The sequence below is a fragment of the Adelges cooleyi genome, unplaced genomic scaffold (assembly GCF_023614345.1).
Source record: "Adelges cooleyi isolate 19-005CV unplaced genomic scaffold, UGA_ACOO_1.1 ACOO_flye_CR_arks_rails_tigmint_CR_PRNA_21, whole genome shotgun sequence".
NCBI classification, from domain to species: Eukaryota; Metazoa; Arthropoda; class Insecta; order Hemiptera; family Adelgidae; genus Adelges; species Adelges cooleyi.
The window spans coordinates 10,540,091-10,562,628 of record NW_026095871.1 but is presented as its reverse complement, the minus strand read 5'-3'; the positions used below and the strand labels follow the sequence as shown (position 1 = coordinate 10,562,628).

The 22,538-nt window shown below is 36.5% G+C and overlaps 1 protein-coding gene across 2 annotated transcripts in view; it reads right to left on the bottom strand.

The window, feature by feature from the left end:
* The window catches only part of LOC126834930 (mucin-3A), a 67,043-nt gene that overhangs the window by 3,339 nt on the left and 41,166 nt on the right, over window positions 1-22,538 (bottom strand). Inside the window, exons 2-6 of one of the 2 annotated variants that reach the window (XM_050567159.1) lie at window positions 12,955-13,011; window positions 4,918-11,784; window positions 4,631-4,848; window positions 4,195-4,567; window positions 62-4,129 (exon numbers count right to left, since the gene is read on the bottom strand). In XM_050567159.1, the coding sequence (XP_050423116.1) occupies window positions 62-4,129; window positions 4,195-4,567; window positions 4,631-4,848; window positions 4,918-11,784; window positions 12,955-13,011 (11,583 nt within the window). The remainder of the gene's footprint in view (window positions 1-61; window positions 4,130-4,194; window positions 4,568-4,630; window positions 4,849-4,917; window positions 11,785-12,954; window positions 13,012-22,538) is intronic. The other variant, XM_050567160.1, reaches the window with a different exon arrangement.

Genomic DNA, 22,538 nt, shown 5'->3' with positions numbered 1-22,538 from the left:
AATCAATAAACTTACAGTTAACATTGTTACTGAATTAATTTTGTAAATGCATATAACTTACGTTTACAAGGCCTGTCCATAAATATTCTAGCGAATCCAGGTCGGCAAACACATCGCATTACGTTTTCTACTCGTTGGCAAATTTCGTTTTTGGTCGCTTTACATTCGGGCCGGCATTCCGAATCAGACGAATGAGTTAAAATGCCACTTAATAAAACGTCACTGGGACCAATTTCGTTGGTTTCGTCAGGGACTTGAATTTCTGGTGGTATACCATGGTTGTGATTATAGTTATGATTGTGATTGCTTCCGCCTTTTTTATCGGTCATAACGACTAGAAGCGTTTCGTTTTCGTCCGGAGGCACGGCAATGGTTTTGGATTTGGTTCCTTCGACAACTGGGGCCAATAATACCGGATCGGTATGAATTGGCACCGGCACCGGCACAGTAGTGGTTATTGTCGATAACACCTGAGTAGGCTTGACTAACGTATGGACTTCGGTCACTGTGTCCACCAACGTCGACGTCTGTGTTTTAGTAAGAACAAGGGTGTGCGTCGAAGGTTCAAAACCATCACTCTGAAGAACAGTTGTTTCCGTTATTGTTACAGATAATGTTTGGGTGTGGGTGACAAATCGCGTCGGTAACGAAGAAGCTTGGTGGAGTTGCTTGTGAAACTCGTCCATAAACGATGGTCTTTCCGGTAGTTGTAAAATTGTTACTTGCGGTCTCATTTGAGTCTTTTGTTTTGGAGTCGTAGGACTTTCCAAGACATCCTCGTTTATTTTCTCTTCGGGTTTCTCTTCATTTTTGACAACAACACTTATAACGCTATGATAGTCGGTCGTTTTACTTGTGGGCTTAATCGCGGGTTTGCTCGGTGTTGTATATGATTTGATAATCCCCAAAGTAGAAGAAGTCAACGCTGGAGTTTCAGTAGTAGACTGTATTGTCTCAATTCTGCTTTCGGTGCTGGAAATAGGACTGTAGTCGTGCCATTTAGTTGGTTCATGTGTGACAATTGTTGGGATTACATTTGTCACTGGATTTCCGTAAATTATTGTTTTGTCTTTTGTCGTTTCGCGGTAGTTGGGTTTAACATACGAACCTTGGCTGACTACTTTACTTTCCGCTTTTAAAATTTCCGGTTTCTCTTCGTAAGTTGGCTTGTGATCTGGTTTTAAACTTGGAGAAGCTTCCCATTTATGCACGGGCTCAACTTTCGCTGTAGTGGACACCGGTTTTAATACTACATCTTCTTGATTCTGGTATGGTGGTGGCGGTCGTTTGTTTTGAGGTCTCTCAAACTGATATGGAGGTGGAGTCGTAGTCCTAGGTTTAGGACGGTACGGTCTTCTTGAACTTTGTGGTTTTAATGTAACATTATCATACTTTACAGTGTGAGTTATCATTGGAGGCGGAGATAATCCCAACACTTCGTTATCGTGCTGTGGTCTTACTATTATTGGTTGTGGTGTGCTTCCTTGAACATCTAAATCATTATTGTCATTTTTCGTCGGTGACGATGGCGGTAATGGTGGTAATTTTTCGTCCATGTCCATAGCCTGCTTGATATCATCTCTAGGCGGGACATTTATTATAAGCTTGTTTGGTCTATTCGTATCATCATAATTGCCAGTTGTTGGTGTGAGATTAGGAGATTTTAGTTCATTGTTGAAATATTGAATATTGTGCTGTATTTCTTGATGATTTTGATTGGACACGACTAAGTTACCGGGTCTCAATTCAATGTGTTCGTTAGTTCCTAAAGGTTTTCCTACTGAAACTATCTGTTCTTCTCCTTTGAAGTTGCCCCCATGTGGTCTACCCGTGATGATAGGTGTTCTTTCTTCATCAAACTCACTACTATGGACCCCATAAGGTAATTCTCCTGGTCTTAATGGAGTTTTCTTTGACTCTTGCGTTACTTCACCATCTTCAAATTGTAACAAATCATCTTCTACTGAAGATCCTACTTCAGGTCTTCCTTCGGGTCTCCGAATAAATGAATTAACTTGAGACACTGGTGGTGGGACCAAATATTGGTTGTTATTATTTTGAGGCCTAGGGATTTCAATAGGCCTGGTTTTTACTTCTCCAGTGTCATTATCATATAAAACTACGTGGTGTGATTCTGTATCACCTACTTTTATGCCTGCTGGAGATACTGGTATATCAAAGTGTATAGCATTTGCAGGTATTTTTGATTTTACACTATTTATTGGACGATTTTCAGTTTTTATTGGACGATTTTCAGTTCCATACACTTCTAATCCTACAAACCCAGGATTTACATGGTTTTCTGGATAAGGTTGCGGGTCATTAAATATTTCACCTTTAGGACCATGTCCGATTGCAGGTTGATCACTGTATATTAACGCTGTTTGACTTCCATGCGGTATTACAACTTGAGCTACTTGAGATGGTTGAATGTTTACCAACAAAGGGTCAATAGCTGTTTGTTCTAGATAAGGTTTATTTGATGTAACTAGATGTTGATCACTGTAGCTAACGTTTGGGTCAAAGTCTGGATTCGTTAAAATTAAAGGTTGTACATCAGTGACCAATTTTGTTGGCCAAGGGTCAGGTTTACTTAAAGGTATTATATTCACTTCTGATTTAATTGGTGCGTTAGTTATCTGATAATGGCCTTGCACCCGGTTTTCATGATATCGCAATGGTTGAGTATTTTTTCTGTCGGTGTGAGGTAAAGGATTTTTAATATGTTCCCTCGCTCCGTTATTTGGTATTGATACCTTATCTTTAAATTGTGGGGAAGGAGGTGGTGGTCTCATACCAAATGACATATCATCGTTTTTGTAGTTTTCTACCGTTGGTCTTATACCAAAAGGGTTCTCGTCATTTTTAAAATTATCAGCTGGCGGTCTGGGTCCTAAAACTGATGGTTTTCCAATAATAACGTCACTATTAGTTGTTATTACTTCTCCAGGACTTATTGGTATCCCTCCAGATAACATAGCTGCTTCGAGTGGTGGTCTTGCAGATCCTACGTGAGGGTGTCTTTGATCTGTGTCTGGATATTGTTGACTTTCTGAACCTACAGAATCTGCTAGTCCACCAACAGGTATGTATATCGGGGATCTACTGGTTGTTTCATGTTTTACTGGCTTGGGCGTTGATTTCTGTTGAATGTGAACATTTTTAGTTTTTTGCTCACTTTTGTAGTTATTTTGTATTATACCGGCCACAGCACTAATAACTGGTTTTAAGGCTGTTAAGCTTTGAGCCATTGTTCCAAAATCAATCAAACTACCCCCCGTATTTGAGTTGGCTGGTTTAACTGGCAATGCATTTACTGGGAATTTTTGTTCAGATTTTGGAGGAGGACTCTTCTTTGGTGGTTTTTGTATCTCAGTTTTTTGTGATATTTTATTAACACTAGACGGCTTAATAGAATCTTTAAGTTTATCCGCTGGCTTTATAACATTTTCTGTGACTGGTGGTTTTTCTGTTTCAGGAGACGAAGTTGAAATAACCGAATCTGTTGGGTATATATCGTTTTGTTCCGTTGGCAGTACTTCATTCATAGCAGTAAATTCGACTTTTTGACCATTTCCTAATGTCGCTGTGGCGGTTATAGGAATTTTTTCGTTTTGTACTGATGAACTTATAGCAGATAAGTAATTCGAGTCAAACAATGATGTATTCAACGACTCTGTTACAATGTTCTGAACCACTTTAGTTCTGGATTTGATTTGTGTGTTAGACGGATTTTTCCCATCATTGTCTTTCAATAAAGTTGTAAAATAAGTATACGTTGTGAGATACGTCTTAGTCGCATACACATTAAACGGTTGTTTATCAACAATTGGCGTTGGTAGTATTTGTTCTGTTTTGGTTGCTATATGGTTTTTTTCCGTGATTATATCAGAGGACACAGATATATCCGATTTAACTACGGTGTTTGTACCTTCTTGTACCGTATTAAAGTATGTATATGTAACAAAATAAGTTTTAGTTACGTCAGTTACTGAACTTTCGGGTTTCGATAAAGTTTTATCCAAAGTTGGGGTATTATCCGTTTTTGTAATGATCACCTGAGTCAATATGTCTTCCGTACTTACTACAGTATAATCAGGACCATCACTTAACGTCTTCGTAAATGAAACTAAAAGTAAAAATATTAATTAACTTTTGTTAGTAAATGGCGAAAATAAAAATAAAATATCTTACCAGTATTGAGGTAGGTGTTAGTGTCGTGGTAAGCAGGTTCGGAGGCTTGTAAAGGTGTTAAAAACTCATGCGGAGCTGTTACAGTGTTGGCCACGGTTTTCTGGCTGGTCATAACGAGAGGAACGTCTCCGTCCACAATCGTATTTAAATACGTATAAGTGGTATGATAAACCCCAGTTTCTAAACTCGGGCTTGATGTTAATGTAACTTGACTGAGTGTTGCAGTTGGAGTAATTTTATTCACTTCGTCAGTAACAACATTTGATACCACTTTCTCTCGACTAGATACTACTGTAGCCTCTCCATCCAAGAACGTTGTTAAATATGTGTAAGTTGTTAAATATGTTTTGGTAACAAATTGATTGTTCATGCTCTAAAATAAGAGAATAAAAATTGTTTTAGTTTACGTTAATTTAAAAGCATTTAAAAAACAAACTTGTTTAATTGGATGGGGTAGCATCATGAGCATATGGTCGGTTAGAGTACTTGGTGCAAGTGTTATAGGTCTTGCGGGAGAAGTGGGCAATACTCTTAGTACATTAGATTGTCCAGGGTATGTGCTTTTATCTCCAGCAACTATTACTTCAACACCATTGCTCATTTTTTTCGTAGCAAAGTTAAACTTCCTATCTTCGAACCCCCTTTGTTCGTCTGCTGAAATAACCATAAGTGTTAGTATTAAAGAGTATAATTGTATCAAGGACTTGCATTCAAATATCTTACCTTTTGCGTCAATTTTATTTTGTTGTAGATTTTTTGAGATAGTAAAAGAAGAATTTTTCCTATCACCGACATTATAAAAATTGTTTTGGGTTAATGATTTTTTTGGTATTTTTGAAGAGTCAAACAGAAAAACATCATTAGATGGTAAAAAATGAGATGCTTCTCTTTTCGTTCGACTTCCAGAACTCCAGATTTTTGGTTTTATGCTTTCCCGCTGAACTGGAGCATCAGCGGAGCTTTTCCATAAAAAATGATCGGTAGTTTCTTGGGTTGGCTTGGCGGTAGGTTCAGCGAGTAGCACTTTTACCTTTGTAGCTCGGTTCTCGAGTTTTACGTTTTTACTCACATCGCCCAACATACTCTCCAAACTCTGAGTTTCTTCTTCGTTGTAACCATGAACAAGATCCTCGTCAGTAGGTGACAATAAGAAGTCTTCAAATACTGTTGCCATTAAATCTAATACAGACGAAGGTTCTACCTCTCGTTTGCGTACTGTAGCTGTTTCATCAAAATTGATTGTCGATAATACAGTGCTGAATTCACCTGGTCGTTTCCCTGATACGTACAGAGTTACCACACTTGCTTCTGCAGGATCTATTGCCGGATCCGGTGGTTTTTTTGCAACCGTTTTCTTTTTTGATGGTTTTGTGTCACCTTTTACATCATCGTCGTACTTCGGCGTGGGTTCAATAAGCTCTTGAAGAAGGTCTTCTTGAGTCGTATCAATACTGCCCAGCAAATTATTAGAAGTAGTAGCTTGCCCCAATAGCTGGGCTTGGAGTAACGCTGGCAAAAGTAACGTGTTTAATTGATTAGTTGGCTGTTGCGTTATAGTTGGTGTAGTCACAATAGTTTCCGTGATATATTCCGTGGCAGTAATAACATTAGTAGAGCTATCAATAACTGTTGTCGATATAACTTTTCCTCTGAAAGTGATTGGCAACACTGTCGATACCGAATTTGTTACGGTGGTTACATAAGTTGTACTTTTGGTTTTGAATTCAGTTACGGGTGATTGAGGTGTTACCATAGCTGAGTTTAAGGCTAGTAAGGGGTTAACCGTTTGCTGAATTCCTAAGTTGCCCAAAAGTAATTGTGATAATAGCAAATTAGCTAATGGTGCATTGTTTAATTGTGGCTGGACTGTGGAAACTTCAGGTCTTATTTCATATATTGTACTAGGTATTATATGCGAGTATGAGGTTTTCCTTCCCCGTATATAAGTTGGTGTAAATGTAATACTGCTCGTTGGTTGTTCAAAAATTACGAATTTAGTTATTTCTGTTACTCCGTTTTGCAAGGTTTCAGTTACCTCTCTAACAAGTTGAACGGTTGGGTAACCGTTCTTGCCTGCAACTGTACTATATTGATTTGGACCCAATACCTCGAGACTAGGTTTAGCTGTCAATACTTGTTTGTATTCTGTGTTTTTACCTATGACAATAGGTATAGTTAACTCGGTTGGTATTTTATGAGTTACTGTTATTGTACCATCAAATACACTTTGTGTGTTAACGTAAGTATTCAACTCTTGATCCCTATATCTAGGTCGGGTACTTTGGCGACGCGAAGATGGTGTATAGCGACGACCATTACGAAGGGGTTCCGGAGTAGTTGTAGTTGGATATCTCAATCTAGATAACCGTTTAGATGTAGTAGTTTCTACTACTGGTGGCCGCGTTCTTCTGTAATTCGACGTTCTTTGGGTTGGCGCCGGCGTAGTTGTAGGTGTCTTTTCTCGTAATGTAAATTGTGACCTACCAAAATTAGATGACGAAGCTGTAGGATTAACTTTTGGCTGTTGTCTGGTTCGACTAGGCTGTCTTCTAGGTGGAGGTGGTGGCGTTCTCACGGGAGCTGGAGTTTCTGCTTCAACATACTCGTCATAGTAATAATAGTCAACGGCTGTGTTTTTAGCTGGTTGTTTACTTCTATAGCTTCTGCTATTATCATAGGACCTGCTACCATATTCAACCTGACGTTTCGATCGACCTCTTTTATTACTGAATGGTCTTATTTGTACTTGATTATTAAAAGTTCTGCTACCTCTAGATGGCCGTTCGGTTTCAGCGACTGCGTTAGATTGTTGTTCTACCTGGACTCCAGAAGCGTCAAAGGAAGTTTCTAACTCATCGTCGGTTTTAAATTCTTGTTGTGGTCTTTCTTCTTCTATATTCTGTTCATTTATTACCTCTGGTTCTTGCTCTTTTTTCCCAAGCCCTCTAGATGGGAACAATCCATTCACAGGCCTGGGTCGGTTGCGTGTTATTAAAGGACTGGGTGTCTTTGGCCTTTGGGGTCTAGGTGTAGTCGTCGTTGTGCTTGTCGTTGGGCTAGCAGTTCTCACAGTGTTTCTTCTTGGAGATTGAGTAGTTGCAGGTGTTTTTGGAAGTGGAGGTCGCCTAAGTTTTAGCAATGGGTTATTTCCTCTTCTAGACGATTCTGTTGTAGTCGATGCCGGCACAGTAATGCCTTCGCTCTCGTCATCAGGAGTATATACAGCTTCCTCAGTTACTATCGAAGTACTAACTTCATTATTGTCGGGGATTTCTTCAGTACTCGTAGTTAATGTGCTTGAAAAGCGATTAAATCCAGAAGAAGCTGTTGGTCTTATTCTAAATCTCGATGGCAATGAGCTCTTGGGTGCGATTTCTGGTGTCTTTAAACTTGATGATCTCTGATTAAGACTGCTTCGTCTTGCACTACCAAAACTAGCAGTTGAAGATGCCGATATTGCTCTAGTAGCTGATATTGAAGATCGGCTCTTGAAATTTAATGAAGGAGATACTAATGGAGTGTTGGTACTTTTAGATCTTGAAAATTTTCGAGTGCTTGCAGATGATGGACTCAATTCAGATAATTGAGATGAGCTAGGTTTTCGAACACCAGCAAATCGATTTCGACTAGTAGATCCAAAACCTTTTTCATTAGACTTAAGCGCAGGCGTAGCGACAATTGTGGGAGTAATACTACGGTTTATTGTCGCAGCTCCTAAACTATCAGTCGATTTTTTTTTCGGTAAGAACGTTGGCCGTGGTCTTGAAGCAAATGGCCTAATTACGGGGAATTGTTTTCTTTTATTTGATGATTCATCCTCAATGGCTTCATCGTTCTTCTCAGTGGTAGAACCGGTTTCGCCTTGTGAACTCTCAATTACAGCAGGCGAAGGAGATATTGGCAATTCATTTAATACTTCGTTTAGTCGAGTTGCCGACGCTTTTGTTTCTTGAACTGCAGTTGGGTTCACTCCTACTTTTACCACGGAAGAACTTTCAAATTCTTGTGTATATTTTCCATCTACAACGTTCCCTAAGACTTTTGTTTCATAATATGTGGTACTTAAATCTTTGACACTTGTCCCTTCTATTAAACTGATTAAACCCGTACGGTAGGTTTTAGAACCGATTATTACTGTAGATGGGTCTAAAGTTTTTTTATTGTCATTTACTTTTATAGACGATGTACTTTCAATGACTTGAGCATATAGCTGATCTATGTATGTACCGATAGCTTTTGTTGTATAAAACGTTGTACTAATTCCATTTGCATCTATAATTTTGCCTTCATTTAGTGCAACAACGCCTGTATTTTTAGCATCAGATTGTATTGGCGATGCTTTTAAAATATTAGATCTACTTTCAAGAATTTGTGCATACAAACCATCAATGTAAGTTCCATAGACATCTGTTGTGAATGCTGTCGTTTCACCATTATTTACCTCTTGAGTTGTAATCGACGAAAGTAATCCTGTTGGTTTTAAAATCGGCATTGGAGGCTTTCCTGACAATGTATTTCCTGGTGCTGTTTTTATAACACTATCTTCCATTTCTTCGTCTTCATCGGTTGTAGTTTGACTGACATCTGAAGTGTTTAGAACACTAGTTACCGTTTCCAATCTACTGTTAACGATTGTTTCATTGTCAAGATAAGACGTTGTGAAGTAAGTAAAAGTAGTGAAGAAAGTGGTTGGCTCAAGTTCATGAGGTTTTGTCGTCGCTGTAATTTCAGTTACTGAAGTTGGCTTTATAACCGAAGCAATTACACTTTCAGAAACAGACGGTGTTACAACATTTGTTAATGTATCTTCTCGACTTGTAACTAATGTATTTCCGTCTTTATACAACGTGGTCCAGTACGTATAAGTTGTAAAATAGGTTATTGGTAACGTAGATTCTTCATTGTTTATATTATAAGCTTCTGTAGGCTGTATAGTATGAGGAACGACATTCGTGACAGTTTCAAAACGACTTATGATATCGCTAGAAGAAACTCCTTTATAGATTGTCGTAAAATATGTATAAGTAGTGAAACTTGTTTGCAACTCGCGCGTGGGAGATGGTTCGAAGTCTTCATTTGTTTCAGAACTTTCCATATCTTCGTCGTCTTCAGTGGAAACTTTCCGTTTAATATTGTTTGACGAAATTGATTTCGTATCAGTTACCATCGATTCCCCAATAATATCCTTTATTGGTTTGTCTTCAGGTGCATTATTAAAATTAGTACGATTTCTTGTTATTGTCATGTCATATTTATAAGATGGTGTAATCTTATTATTGTTTTCTTTACTTTCCGTTTTATCTTCTTGTTCATCATCTACTTCTTCGTTATTTTTTTCTTCCTCGGAATTTAATTCTGGTTCATCCATAGGTTCATAGAGTGGTTCAGAACCTTTCGATACAGCCGATTCGATATTATTTTGTACGACTGTTGGTTGAATATTTTTGGATACCAGCATACTCGAAGGCATGATAACGTTTGTATAAACTTCTGTATGACTTTTTAGGTTTGTAGAGCCGTCAGATAGGAGCGTTGTAAAGTAGGTGTATGTCTTTGAGAAGGTTTTAACTGCACCGTCATCTAATGGTGGTGTGGCGAGTTCTTTTTTATAATCTACCGATTCTAAGGTAGAAGCGAATAAACTATCACTTGGTTTATGTAAGTAAGCCGACGACGGTCTCTCTGGTCGAACACGCGTTGCTAGTACTCTCGGTTGTCTTGCAGTCTCGTGTACAACTGAATTTAATAAGCTACCGTCTTCCCTGGCAAACAATCCAGCCACTGCTGGGTCTGTGGCTAGGAAATCTTTCTCCAAAGTAGACGTAACGACGTTAGTCACTACTTCTTCCCTGCTTAAGACACTAGTTGTTGACTCATGGAAATACGTTGTTAAATATGTATAAGTAGTATAAAATGTTTTAAATAGTAGCTCAACTTCCTCGTCTTCGGGTTTTGTTGTAGTTGTTGGCATTTCAATTACTACGTCGCTATTCGTTGTTTCGTTGCTGGCTGACTTTTCTGTAGTTTTAATTTCTTCTTTCATAGAACTAGTAGTCGTTTCAGGAACCTTTTCTTCAAGCTTCTTTTCAATAAAATCATTTTCAGTCGTAATTGGAATTTCTTCTGTTGTTGTATACTTTATGTCTTCATCTTCGGGAGTTGTTGTTAGTACTTCTTCAGTCGTACTGCTAATTGTTTCCATCATGGTTGTTGACATGCTTTTAGTCGGCTCAGGAGATAAAACAATTCTTGATTTAACCGAGGTTTTCGTTACACTTTCGTCGACGGGTATAAAGAAAGTTGTCAAATATGTGTAAGTTTTATATAAAGTTCCTTCGGAAATCGAACTCGGTGTAACTGTTTCTTCTTCTGGCGTTGTTGGAATGTCAACTTCAGATTCAGTAGTAGTAACGACTTTGTTTTCTTCGGTTACTGGCTCAATCGGTTTGGACTCTGTTGTCGTAGTAGTTACTTTGGTTAATGTTATTTCGGGTTTAGGATGCTTAGTAACTTGTGAAGGCTTTGATAGTAGTGTTGAAACAGTCTGTTCAAGTTGTGTGTATTTTCCATTGGTATACGTACCGTAGAAGAACGTTGTGAGTCTAGTCGTTTTACTATCGATTACATCCACTCCTCCAATAGTCTTCAAAAGGCCTAGAGCTTCGTGCTCGTTGTTAAATACTCTCGTGGTTTCCGATATACGACGAGACAGTGGTTCTGTAGGCAAAGACATTGATTCTTCTGAATTCGTCATGCTCGACTCTATTAGGCTAGGATAATCCATGTTTTCCACGGAAGGAGCTAATGTTTGAGTGGGGAATACTTGATTAGACTTCGAAGGCTTTATCAGGTCTTCCGGTCGAAGGGTAGCTTCACCTTTAATACTTGTGACACCAGTAGGTTCTGACAAAGACGGGGTTTTCGGCATAAATATTATGACAGTATTTCCAACAGTTGTCATAAAGTCAGCAAACCCGAAATATGTAACCGTTTCATATTTTTTAATTTCAACCGGCTTCAGTCCCGTTCTGAACAAGTTTTTAGATAATCTCAATTTGTTCAGAGCCGAGTCATCGCGTTTCGTCGTTTCCTCTGCGAGTGGTAAATATTCCTCGTCGTTACTCTTAACCGTAAATGTCGGTAAACCATTTTTCGGACTAACTTTCGCCGGTTTAATGATATCCGATCCGAAATTTTTTCTCACAGACACTTCTTGCCTAACCGATATGTTCGGCTTGCCGGAAGGTCCTGGCGTCGTTGCCGATTCCGGCTTTTTCGCTTCGATCAAGTTCGATTCCTCTTCTTTAGGTTTTTCGAAGATCTGCGGCTGTCCTAAATTATCTAATATAGTTTGCAAGTTGATTTCAGGAGTATCGTGCCTGTTCGTGGGCTTAATGCTATCGTAAAATACTCGAGAACCTGTACTAACAATGTGCGCATAACGGTCGCCAACTGTAGTGCCGATAACGTGAGTGGCATACTCTGTGGTAACACCGTCTTGGACAAACGTGCGGGCCATCGAAGACAATAGCCCGGTAGTTGGGGATGTCTTCTTCTTGCCGGTGTCGTCCAATAATAATACAGTGACATCTAAACCACAGGGGTGAAGCAAAGTTAGAGCGACAGAATAGACAAGAAATTACACAAACATCAATATATAATTAAGATATTATATGGAGAGTGAAATTGCCAAACGTTTCAAGTGCCCACAAAATCGTTTTTTCATCTCATGCATTTTGTACTCAAAGCCATGGCCCGAAATTATTTTCTAGTATTAACAAAAAAAAAAAAGGATTATGTTTATTAGTGCTTTGAAGTATCACCCACTTTTTACGAGATTTTTTCAGCACTCGGTACTTTATTTTATTTTGTCACTTAGACTATCTGACAAATTCACTCTTCATTTATATATTTTTTTTAAATATGTATTTTTATATGTATTTGCTATTTACAAAAGTTAAGCTTTATATTTAACCAATCAGTGATATTACTACTTATTATTTATTTACGAGTATTTAGTCGATTAAACGTGTATAGAAATTTAATGATGTTATATATACAGGAACTAACCTTATTTTTTATAAACTTGTTAGACCATAATTATACACTTGCAATATGCATTTTGAAAATATAAATACATTTATTTATAATAGAATAAACAAAAACTATTAGGTATAAGATAACTAATAGTTTTTTTTATTTTATAGAATATATTATCTAAAGTATAATATTATTATTTACAAGGAAAGTATTTTTTTTTAATTTGATCTTTAAGTATTTTCTTAGCCTTGGGTTTGTTAAAAATGTAATACAAATACTATTATATTATTAGAAGCGTTTAATAGTTAAAAGTTTCTTAAAATTTCTATAAAAAAAAGAAACAGATATACTAACAGTTAAAAATGTGTTTATTAGAGTATGAGTGTTTTTTTTTATCTTATTAAATACACATTAATGTTAATACCTACATAGTATACCAGTGTTATAACTAATCAGTAAGAAGTACTTCGAATTATAATATTAGTTTAAATTTAGGAAACTTATTTAAAATCAATTATGGTTCAACCTTAATAAAAATCAAAATAGATAAGAACAATTCATAGTTAGTTAAATCGTATTATTTAGATAGGTTTAAATCTCGATTTGTGATTTCATTTTTTCTAGCTATTTACAATATACCTACTTATGCATTATCCACTTATTCATAGTTTTCTATACAATATGTACAATATTAACTTTTAGGTTGGATCATAAACTTACCGCCATCTCTTTTGATACTCTCCACAAGTTTATCATTTTCATTGAGCAATATATCACCTGCAACAATAGAATATACAAATTTAAACACCTATGGAAATGAAAATTATTGTTTCAACATTCATTGCTATATGATGTGTTATATTGTATATCATCGTTCGGACGACAACTAGATAAACGAATGCAACATCCAAATACTAATTTGACTTAAATGTATCTGCTCTTACAATCGAACAACCTTGCTCTTTTTCGTTAAAATATTTTCCACTTATTATATTGTTATGTTTTTATGAAAATTTACAAGTTCGTCTAACGTTTTTCCGTTGCCGAAAGAAAACACATGAGAAAATCGCCAGCGAGAGTATTGCGAATCAAAATAATATTATTATTGTATTGAAAAAAAAAACATGAACACAACAAATCGACATTGGGTATATGACCAAAAAAAAAAAAAATTTAAGTGTGCAATATCAAGTATTGAAGTATCATGTTTGAGAGAGTTATTTTATACGGACGAGACACCCAATTTCACGTTTTGATATTTCAAATGCTATCATATGGTTCGAAAGTGTATTTAAATTGCAGGAAAAAAAATTCCATTCATTTTTCATTTCATTGTTATTTGGTTCTGGTTTTTGATGTGTGCGTTCTCGTAAAACAGTAACGCTGCATCCAATTTTATATACCTGCTATATACATAAATATACACTGGTATTTAGATAAATATATGTGTATAAATTATAAAGTAAAGTATAAAAAAAAAAGATCGTTGTTTTTACTATATGGAAAATGACAATAAGTCAAACACATTAGATGAGGCTCTTTTTTTTTATTCTAAGAACTGTGTTTTTTTTTTTAACATAAATAATCTTCGAAAACGTTGCAACAGAGTGAGAAATGTCATTATTTTTTAAGTACTGTCATGATAATAATAAAGACGATCGGGGACACCTCGACATGCGACAAAAATGAAAACATCGAACGAACGCTTTCTTCCGATTTGTCTTGTAATGAACACATAACAGCTGTCATAATACACAATAAGTTTTCACGTACATATGTGTGTTCCTTAAACGTAATTGTTGGGGAATTCACTGATCCTGTTAGCATTAATGTACTGCACTGTGCATCTGGTCTCCATATCAGTCTGGGTTATTGGATGAAACTAAAAGCCACCAACAAGATTTCCTGAATGATAGCATACAGACCTAACTGCCATTGCTTCTGTTATTAAATTGGCTAGCTTAGCACATTGTCGATATGTTGCAAATATTTGTTGGATTCGTGGGATTCTTTTATTTTCAAATGTAAATATATTTAACTAATTATTTAGTACACCCAACTGATTATTAGGGACGGCTGTTGGTTTCACTGCTCGAGTGTTATGAAGATTTCCATGGCTCGCCTGGATGTGCCTTATCGTATGGTCATTGCAGTAATCGGTCGTTATGCGCGCATTTCAATGTACACAACATAATAATTATCGATACTCGTCGATGACGTCATCGAGCGAAAGTCTATGACGAAAGTTCAAAGCGCAAAGTGCCCAAGTGCGACGTTCGCGGCCACAAACCGAGGAAAGAGAAAGGGGGTTCGAAAAATGCGGTCGAAAGTAGAAAACGGTTACACCCAGGGCACGATTGCCGTTGGATGTGCGAACCGGTTGTGGTGTTGGCCCGGGGAATCCTAGCTGGACCGACGGAAGACCCGAGTAGAATGCGATCTTCTTTTGTGTAGCCTACATATTATAATTTTAAGAATTTTCGACACGAGCAGACGCAGAAAATTACCTACATACGTTAATGCGGTAGATTAATCGGCCAACGACGCTACGTCTACATCTGACCGCCAATGCCACGTATAGTGTTGTTAAAAAACTATTGCAATGCAATGCAATTTTATAGCTCGAATTAAAATATTATACTCGGTTGAGTGTACAGTAATCTTACAATATCGCTATTATCGTTCATCGCACGATTTTGACGGAATAGAAGCGCATAGGTAAGTATACAAATGTGTAACAGAAAAAATGTACTTAAAAATGGTGTGTATAAATATTAAATACACATCGAACGAATGCAAAATTGTGCATAGATTGGTTAATTAGTCGGGTAAAAAATTGATTTAGAAATTAAAAAAATTAAATTGTTTTCCCCGGTTTTGAAATGATATCAAACGTTGAGCAATTTCGGCAAATTTGTACATATTAAATGTAAAAACTGTACTATATACTTTTTGATATTCCTTTGAGTACCTCTCATAGGTTGTATTGTTTGGGTTCCAATGGATTCATTATTAGTTTAATCTTCATCATGACGATCAAAGCTCTTTAACAATACACACCGAGTGGTTTTTAGTAAAATATATAATATTATATTGTTTGCTAATGATAGGTCTCTACAGTTTTAACAATTAGTACGATTTCAGTTTCACATCGTTGTTAATATTATTATGTACTCATACCGGTACCAATGAATAGAGTAGCTGATTTGCAAACGTAAAGAACATAATACATCTATTTGGATATTCCTTTTAAGAGGAGCCAATGATCTCTATAAAGGTTAATCGTGAGTCATAATATTATCGTACTGTTAATTGGTACGTACAATAATAAACGACTGTTCGTGTATAATATAATAAACGTCATTATTAAGTGTTTGCGAGAGGTTAAAGGGTCAGCGAATAGTGGCTTTGCCCTCCACGCACTTTATCATATTATTTTTGGCCGTACTTAAGACTGGGCTACGATTCGCGCATTCCTCTTGTTGCGTTTCATTAGCCGGCACTCGGGCGATTTCCATTCATAAAAAAACTGCTATAGACTTGACGGGCTGAGCGTTGTATCGCCGATTAAATGTACGTATGAGTCATTTTAACGATGCACGTGATTATTATCTTCCAATCCAGTCGGTATCGAGTACAGACAGATGTCTGATGACAAATGTCAGGACAAAGCACTATCTGGCTTTATATTTTATTCTGTGGTTGTATGCTGTACCGATCTGATAGGCACCACCATACTAGGTGCGCGTTTCAGTGTGTAGATTTCAGACTGGGATCGAGCTGATCCACCGAGGATTCCACCGATCCGAGCGACAGTCTTTTCGGCCCAAAGTCTTGGAGTAACAACAATATTGGTAGTTCTGATAAATGTCAAAAACAAATTGCGCGTCGTGTGCGGTCCAACCGTATGAGCTAATTATCAGTGTTTTTTTTCTCTTTTTCTTCTTCCTGTGCTCTCTCGTTCGAATCTTATGTGGGTTAGTGTGCGAGCCGCTGAACTCTACCGGTTGTTGGTCGGCGCTACGATGCGAAATACTATCAGCAACACCGACCGGTTTATTGCCTGCGCATGATTGTTATACATCATCTCGTGTGAGTGTGTTGAATGTGCGCTTGGAACGCGCAAGTAACAATGACAGTCGGTGGCTATTACTTTGCAAAATCGCCGAGAGTGAATCAAACGAAGAAAGTGTTCGGAATCGCTGACGTTCAAACAGGGAATTTTCCAAAACACTCCAAGGTACACGATGATAAATGGAAAAAGCCAGTAACGTACCGGCTAAAACGTTTGTGTACGACGACACGCGTGAATAATGGCCCCACTCGTTGAAATCTCCCCGTGGGGTCGTCGTATTGTGCTTATTTAATTAACAAAAAAATGTTAAATATAAGCAGACTTTAATGACTCGACTCCGTGAACCACAAATATGCAGTTTCTTTGCGATACAATTACTGGGAAACTGGTCTGGATGACCTATTTTGTTAGATATGGCGAATTTATTAGAAGGTATAGCTAATTCCTTTGTTCGACACACCTAACGAAACCGCAAGCTAAATGTACAGCTCATTTTTAGTTTACAATAAATTTATTTTTTTTGTGTGTGTCGTATACAAATTTAGCAACAGTTATATCAATAGTGATTACTTAGGATTAGGTACGCGTTCGGTTACTCGCATTTTACAATTGCGTTTACTAATGATCGAATTAAAAAAAATATATATATAATTTTAATTATAATATAAGTGCAACAAAGACGGATGTAACGAAACACAAACACGTCCGCATAATGGTCCCACGACGTTCATCGAGTGAGTTGGATAATCTAGACAGAGCACATGTTCAAAGTCATCTAGAGAAATGCAAACGTATGAGAAACGACCCGACTCATCGTCCTTAAGTAACAACAATTGTAATATTGTTGCAAAATGAATATAAAGACAAGTAATTTCTTCGTGTAACGGTCCAAATGAATGTGTAACAACTGTGTGTTAAGTTGTTGTCGGACTGCAAAAAGAGCCTTTTGCTTTGTTGATACTACACATTTTTAAAAAAAATTAATAAGATCTATTAAGGATAGGTTAATACTCAAAATCTAACTAATTCAACTTTGAACACCGTAAGTGTTTGAAATAAAGTAAGAATCGTCACTTGTCGGTTGAAATTTTAATTTTTAATTTTACAGTTCTTTTTTTTTTTTGGAAATTTTGTTATAATATCTTTTTCACGATAAAAACAACGGTCTTGCCGTAAAATATGTCAAAACGATGATACCGTTCAAGTGGATTTCACCTCTTTGAGCGGCTTAGGTACACTTATTATGGTTAATTAAGTATAAGCGGGATTTATTTTTTTGTGTAACTCGAAAAGACCATTTTTTATGCGAGTTAATCGACCATAAATAAAATATCAACGCCGTTGTCATAGTCGTATCCGATCGGATCAAAAGGTGATCGGTAGCTAAGATTTTGGATAAACGTGTATTTTTTTTTTCTTCTAGATGTTTTCGTTATGAACCGTGGAAAGTGGAAACCGAATCGTTTCGCCGGCACGTCGCATACGCGGCCTTTCGTATTCGGGTTGACATTATTCCCATGTCACGCGATCATTACTAAAATACAAAATATAGGTTAAGTGATTTTTTTTCCTTCTGTTAATATTACACTGTATACACCTCGTGTGACGGAGGCATACGTGTGCTACCCAGTGGGGACTAGTTATTGTCAATCAGCCGAGATATTAGACTCGGTGAATGTTATTGTTTTTTAGATTTGTCAAGAAATCATTTTTTGACATTTAACAGCAATCCGGTGGGTTAACCGCTGGAGAGCTGCTGTTAACGCGCGCTAATAAGCCGCACGTACTACACGGCTGCGGACGATGGTCCGTCGTTATTCTTTTTTTAGCTTTTTTATTTGAGACTCGTTTTTTTGGTCGATTTTGTAATTAGAAAAAAATCACGTGCATTATCGCGCACACGGCAGTTGAATTTCCACGCAAATTAATCTGTCCGGTCACGTGTCGTTGTCGGATTACACGGTCGGTTTAGCTTGGCCGGACGGATCACCATATCGAAGAGCACCGACGCCTAAAATATTATTAATACAGGTTAACATGTAGCCGGAAGACCGGTAGGTTATGTCTGGAGAGCTTAACATGCAGTTCAATGGGGATGAACAAAATATGTACACGATTTGTCTATCGCCAACTATAAGCAAATTTATTTTCCATAAGTTGAGATTGGAGATCGCTGGAAAGTTTTGAGATTGGAAAATAATTTGCTCAATTCAAAATTACATATTACATAATTGTCCGTAAAAAATCATATTTATTGATTTTAAGACAGACTATTTTAAAAGTTACTACGCATAAATGAATTGCCAAAGAAATGGCGAACAATTTATAAAAATACAATTTATTAAAAAATGATTATTCAACTTAACGTTATGCGATGACATTATAGTAATTGTTGTATTTATTAAAAATGTTTTGGTATTTAGAAATATTGTTTTCAATACGATAATTGGACATTTTTTTTAGTAGCTATATCTTTCCTAAACTTATCTTTCCTATATCTTTCGGGAATAAAATGTTTTTTATAATATTTGAATCTATCATGCAATATTTAAATTATTTTCTTTGTTAAAATTGTGTTATTCGATTTTGTTGTTTCAATTGAATAACAGAAAATTTGACATTTTGTTGTTCCATAAATTTATACATATACTTAGAGAACGAGATTTTTAGACTTTTACCCATATTTATGAGCTTTATGCAGCTCAGCGGGGGATGCAAAATGTGGACAGTTTGAGCATTTTTTTAACATATTTTTACTGAGTTTGGAACAATAAGGGATTGTTTAATATTTTATTGATGCATATTAGTGTTATATTTTAAACTTTTTAAAATCTAATAATCCGCTCTCTAGACTATGTTATTGGTGTTAGAATATACAAACAAGTGGTGCTATACAAACAACGGCGACCGATTTTGTGTATTACAATACCGCTATGTATATCAAATCGCTACACTCGTGTTGTCTTTGATTACACTCCAAGCCCGACCGCAAAATAATTACCTACGTGGGTTAACCTTTACCTAGGTATCACGTGACAGAGTATACTGTTGAGAAGATTTATTGACGAGGGGTCGTTATAACACAGAGCCGCCGCAATGTTGCGGTCCACGTCTTAAACGTTCCCCGACCACACATACCTGCACCGTGGCTTTGTGCAGACAAACATATTTAATTGTTTTTATTAAAGTTCAAGATACTCGATACTTGGCATACCGCGCAGTACACGCAACAGGATAGACCAATCACATAGCACAATCACAGTATCATAATGTACCCCAAGTGGAGTTTTCTTGAATATTCTTGAGAAAAAAAAAATTCCCGAATTTAATTAAAAATGATCTCAGAATGGTGTAATTAAAAAATAAAACGCCAAAACAATAAGTGCGTTTTCAAAACTAAAAACCAAGTTCCGAGTCCGTGGGAATTCTGTTATAAACGTGTAAAGCGGGCTAGTGTAACTAGGTTAATTGTTACCGACCGTCAATTTATTAATTAGAGGTCAAGGTGTGTTAACAATGAAACAATATTTTCAGACATACTTACACTATTCATTAGCATTAGCGTCGTACAGTATGGTAGATCTGTTGGTGAAATATATTACAATTTTGATAAAAGAAAGGAAGGAGGAAAACGCCAAAAAAGAGGTGGGGTGAGGACTACTCCTCAGCTCGTTTATACCTTAGATCCGTCTCATTTGACCAACTTAGTTACTCGACTTGTATGTTATTTACAACAAAGTCATATGGTCAAAATCATTTGGATCCTTTTGTTCCACGAAATTCGTTTTGCATAGTTGGCCTTTAACATGTTGACTGGCTCGAGTATCATATTCAACTGTCAAAAGCCCAAAGCTCTCATATAGCTTGCCAGTTAACTTGTTTGTTTGTGCGGACAAGACCTTTAATTATTTGATATTATATTTGACAAGTTATATGTAAAATATATATATATATATATATATTATAACTGTGGTCTTTACCGAATTACTACAACTATGTGTCCAGGACGTGCGCTGAAGTTATTATCCCGTATCGATATTATTATCATTATACTAGTCAATGGGCTATTGTCCGTTGAACAATTTTTTTTTTTTTTTTTATTGCATAATGATATCGAATATCGTGTCAAATTATTTCCAATTACCGTGTTCGCCCACGTAAATATAGAGTGAGTACAACAAAGATGCCCTAACTGTGTCAGTCATGTAACGGGTATAATATCAGTGGTGTAATTTAATAATACACCAGCAGATGTGTAAACACAAATTAATTATAGGCCTATGACAGTGATTTTCTGATTTTAATCTGAGCGCGAAACCCTTTTAATGTTTAAACCGTTGTCTCATGTAGATGAGCATTGTGGGGTAATCATTTCCACACGGATTATACGAGTCATAGAGGCCAGGGTAGTTCAACATTTAGTTAAATAACATGTAAAAGCTAAAACAATTGGAATAATTTATTAATTGAATGGCGACAATAATATTTTTTCAAAGAACATTATTCGACAAATTACAAATAAAATTCAGGTAAATACATTCTAAAATATATACCTATACCTTTGGCTTATAGGAAATAATGTAGGTTTGTATATTTGGTGGCACATGAATTGGCCACACAATTTTTGCAACATTACATAAACTACTATGGTAAATATTTATAGTTTTTTTAATGTCATTCCACATGTCGTTATATAATAATTATAGAGAATAGTATATAAATAAAACGATATTGCTAGAATAATGCCCAACTCTGTCAGCAGCTTTAGGATTGAGTACTTATAGTCCAGTCAAATGGTGCTCAAAAACTGCTTAAGATTAAATTTAATAAATCGAGTAAACGATAAAAAAATAAATTGAATAAACGTACGAACAATTCGAATAAGTAAGTAAACAAATTGAATAAACGAGTAAACAAATCGAGTAAACAAGCAAATAAATAGAATAATCGAGTAAACGAATGAAAAAATCTAGTAAATAAATCTAGTAAGCGAATAAATAAAGTGAGTTAATAATTCGAGCAAATAAGTAAACAAATTGAATAAACGAGTAAACAAATCGAGCAAATAAATAAAATAATCGAGTAAACTAATGAAAAAATCTAGTAAGCGAATAAATAAACTGAGTTAATAGTTCGAGTAAAAAAGTAAACAAATCGAATTAACGGGCAAAAAAAAAATCAAATAAATGAGTAAAAACAAATCGAATAAACGAATTTTTTTTTAACTCATCTTATTTACTCGTTTACTAGATTTATTTACTCGGTTTGTCCGCTCGTTCCTTCAATTTATTTTCTCCTTTACTCGATATTTGTTAACTCAATTTCTTTTCTCGTTTACTCGATTTATTTACTCGTTTATTGTATTTATTTACTTGATTTGATTATTCGTTTACTGGATTAGTAGATTTATTTACTCATTTACTCGATTCATTCGTGTATAAAACAAAGCCTAAAAACGTTGACACGCTTCTGCATTTCTATTTTTATCAACAAATTCTCACGATTATTTTTTCAAAATTTTTAAGAAGATACTATCAGGTCTGTGTTGGCCGTGTCAAAAGGTGAGGTGCAATATAGATATTACTCGTCGCGTTTCCGCCCAGGTCGGGTGTACACGCAAGTACACATTATAATATGGCGACCTAACCGCTAATTACATTATAACAGCTGTCGGGTGAAAGCACATTGACCGGCAGTCCCCTGAGCGACGGCGGCGGCGGATCAAAAGTCAAGACCGACGCTCCCGGTAGGTACGCGTGTTAGGGCCACCTAACCGCGTTGTGCAATGTTTTTTTTTTTTATTAATTTTTCTTTTTTTAGTATCTGTTGTTTTTCCTTCGGGATGATGCGACCGACTATCCATCGACGGCGACGACGGTCACGATTGGAAAGACTCACACGCGAAATTATTACACAACGGTTCAGCGCCGGCGTTCGATCAAGTTTTTGTTCTTTGGGCTGACAAACACACACACACACCGCAGTTACGACACGCTAAACTGGTCTCGGTGCGGTTATACCTACCGTGTGTTTATCGCTTCATCGGTCCGAGCAAACAGGCGTCGAACCCCACAAACGGTTGTGTGCCATACCAGCCCGGCAAGTCGTACCTACCTATAGTTACTGTGTAAAAGTCTTATGTCTTGTGCTATCGCAAGTCGTCATTGAGAACCTCGTGCGCCGATTAGGTCAGAGCTCGAAGACACTAATGGTTGCCAATAATAAACCC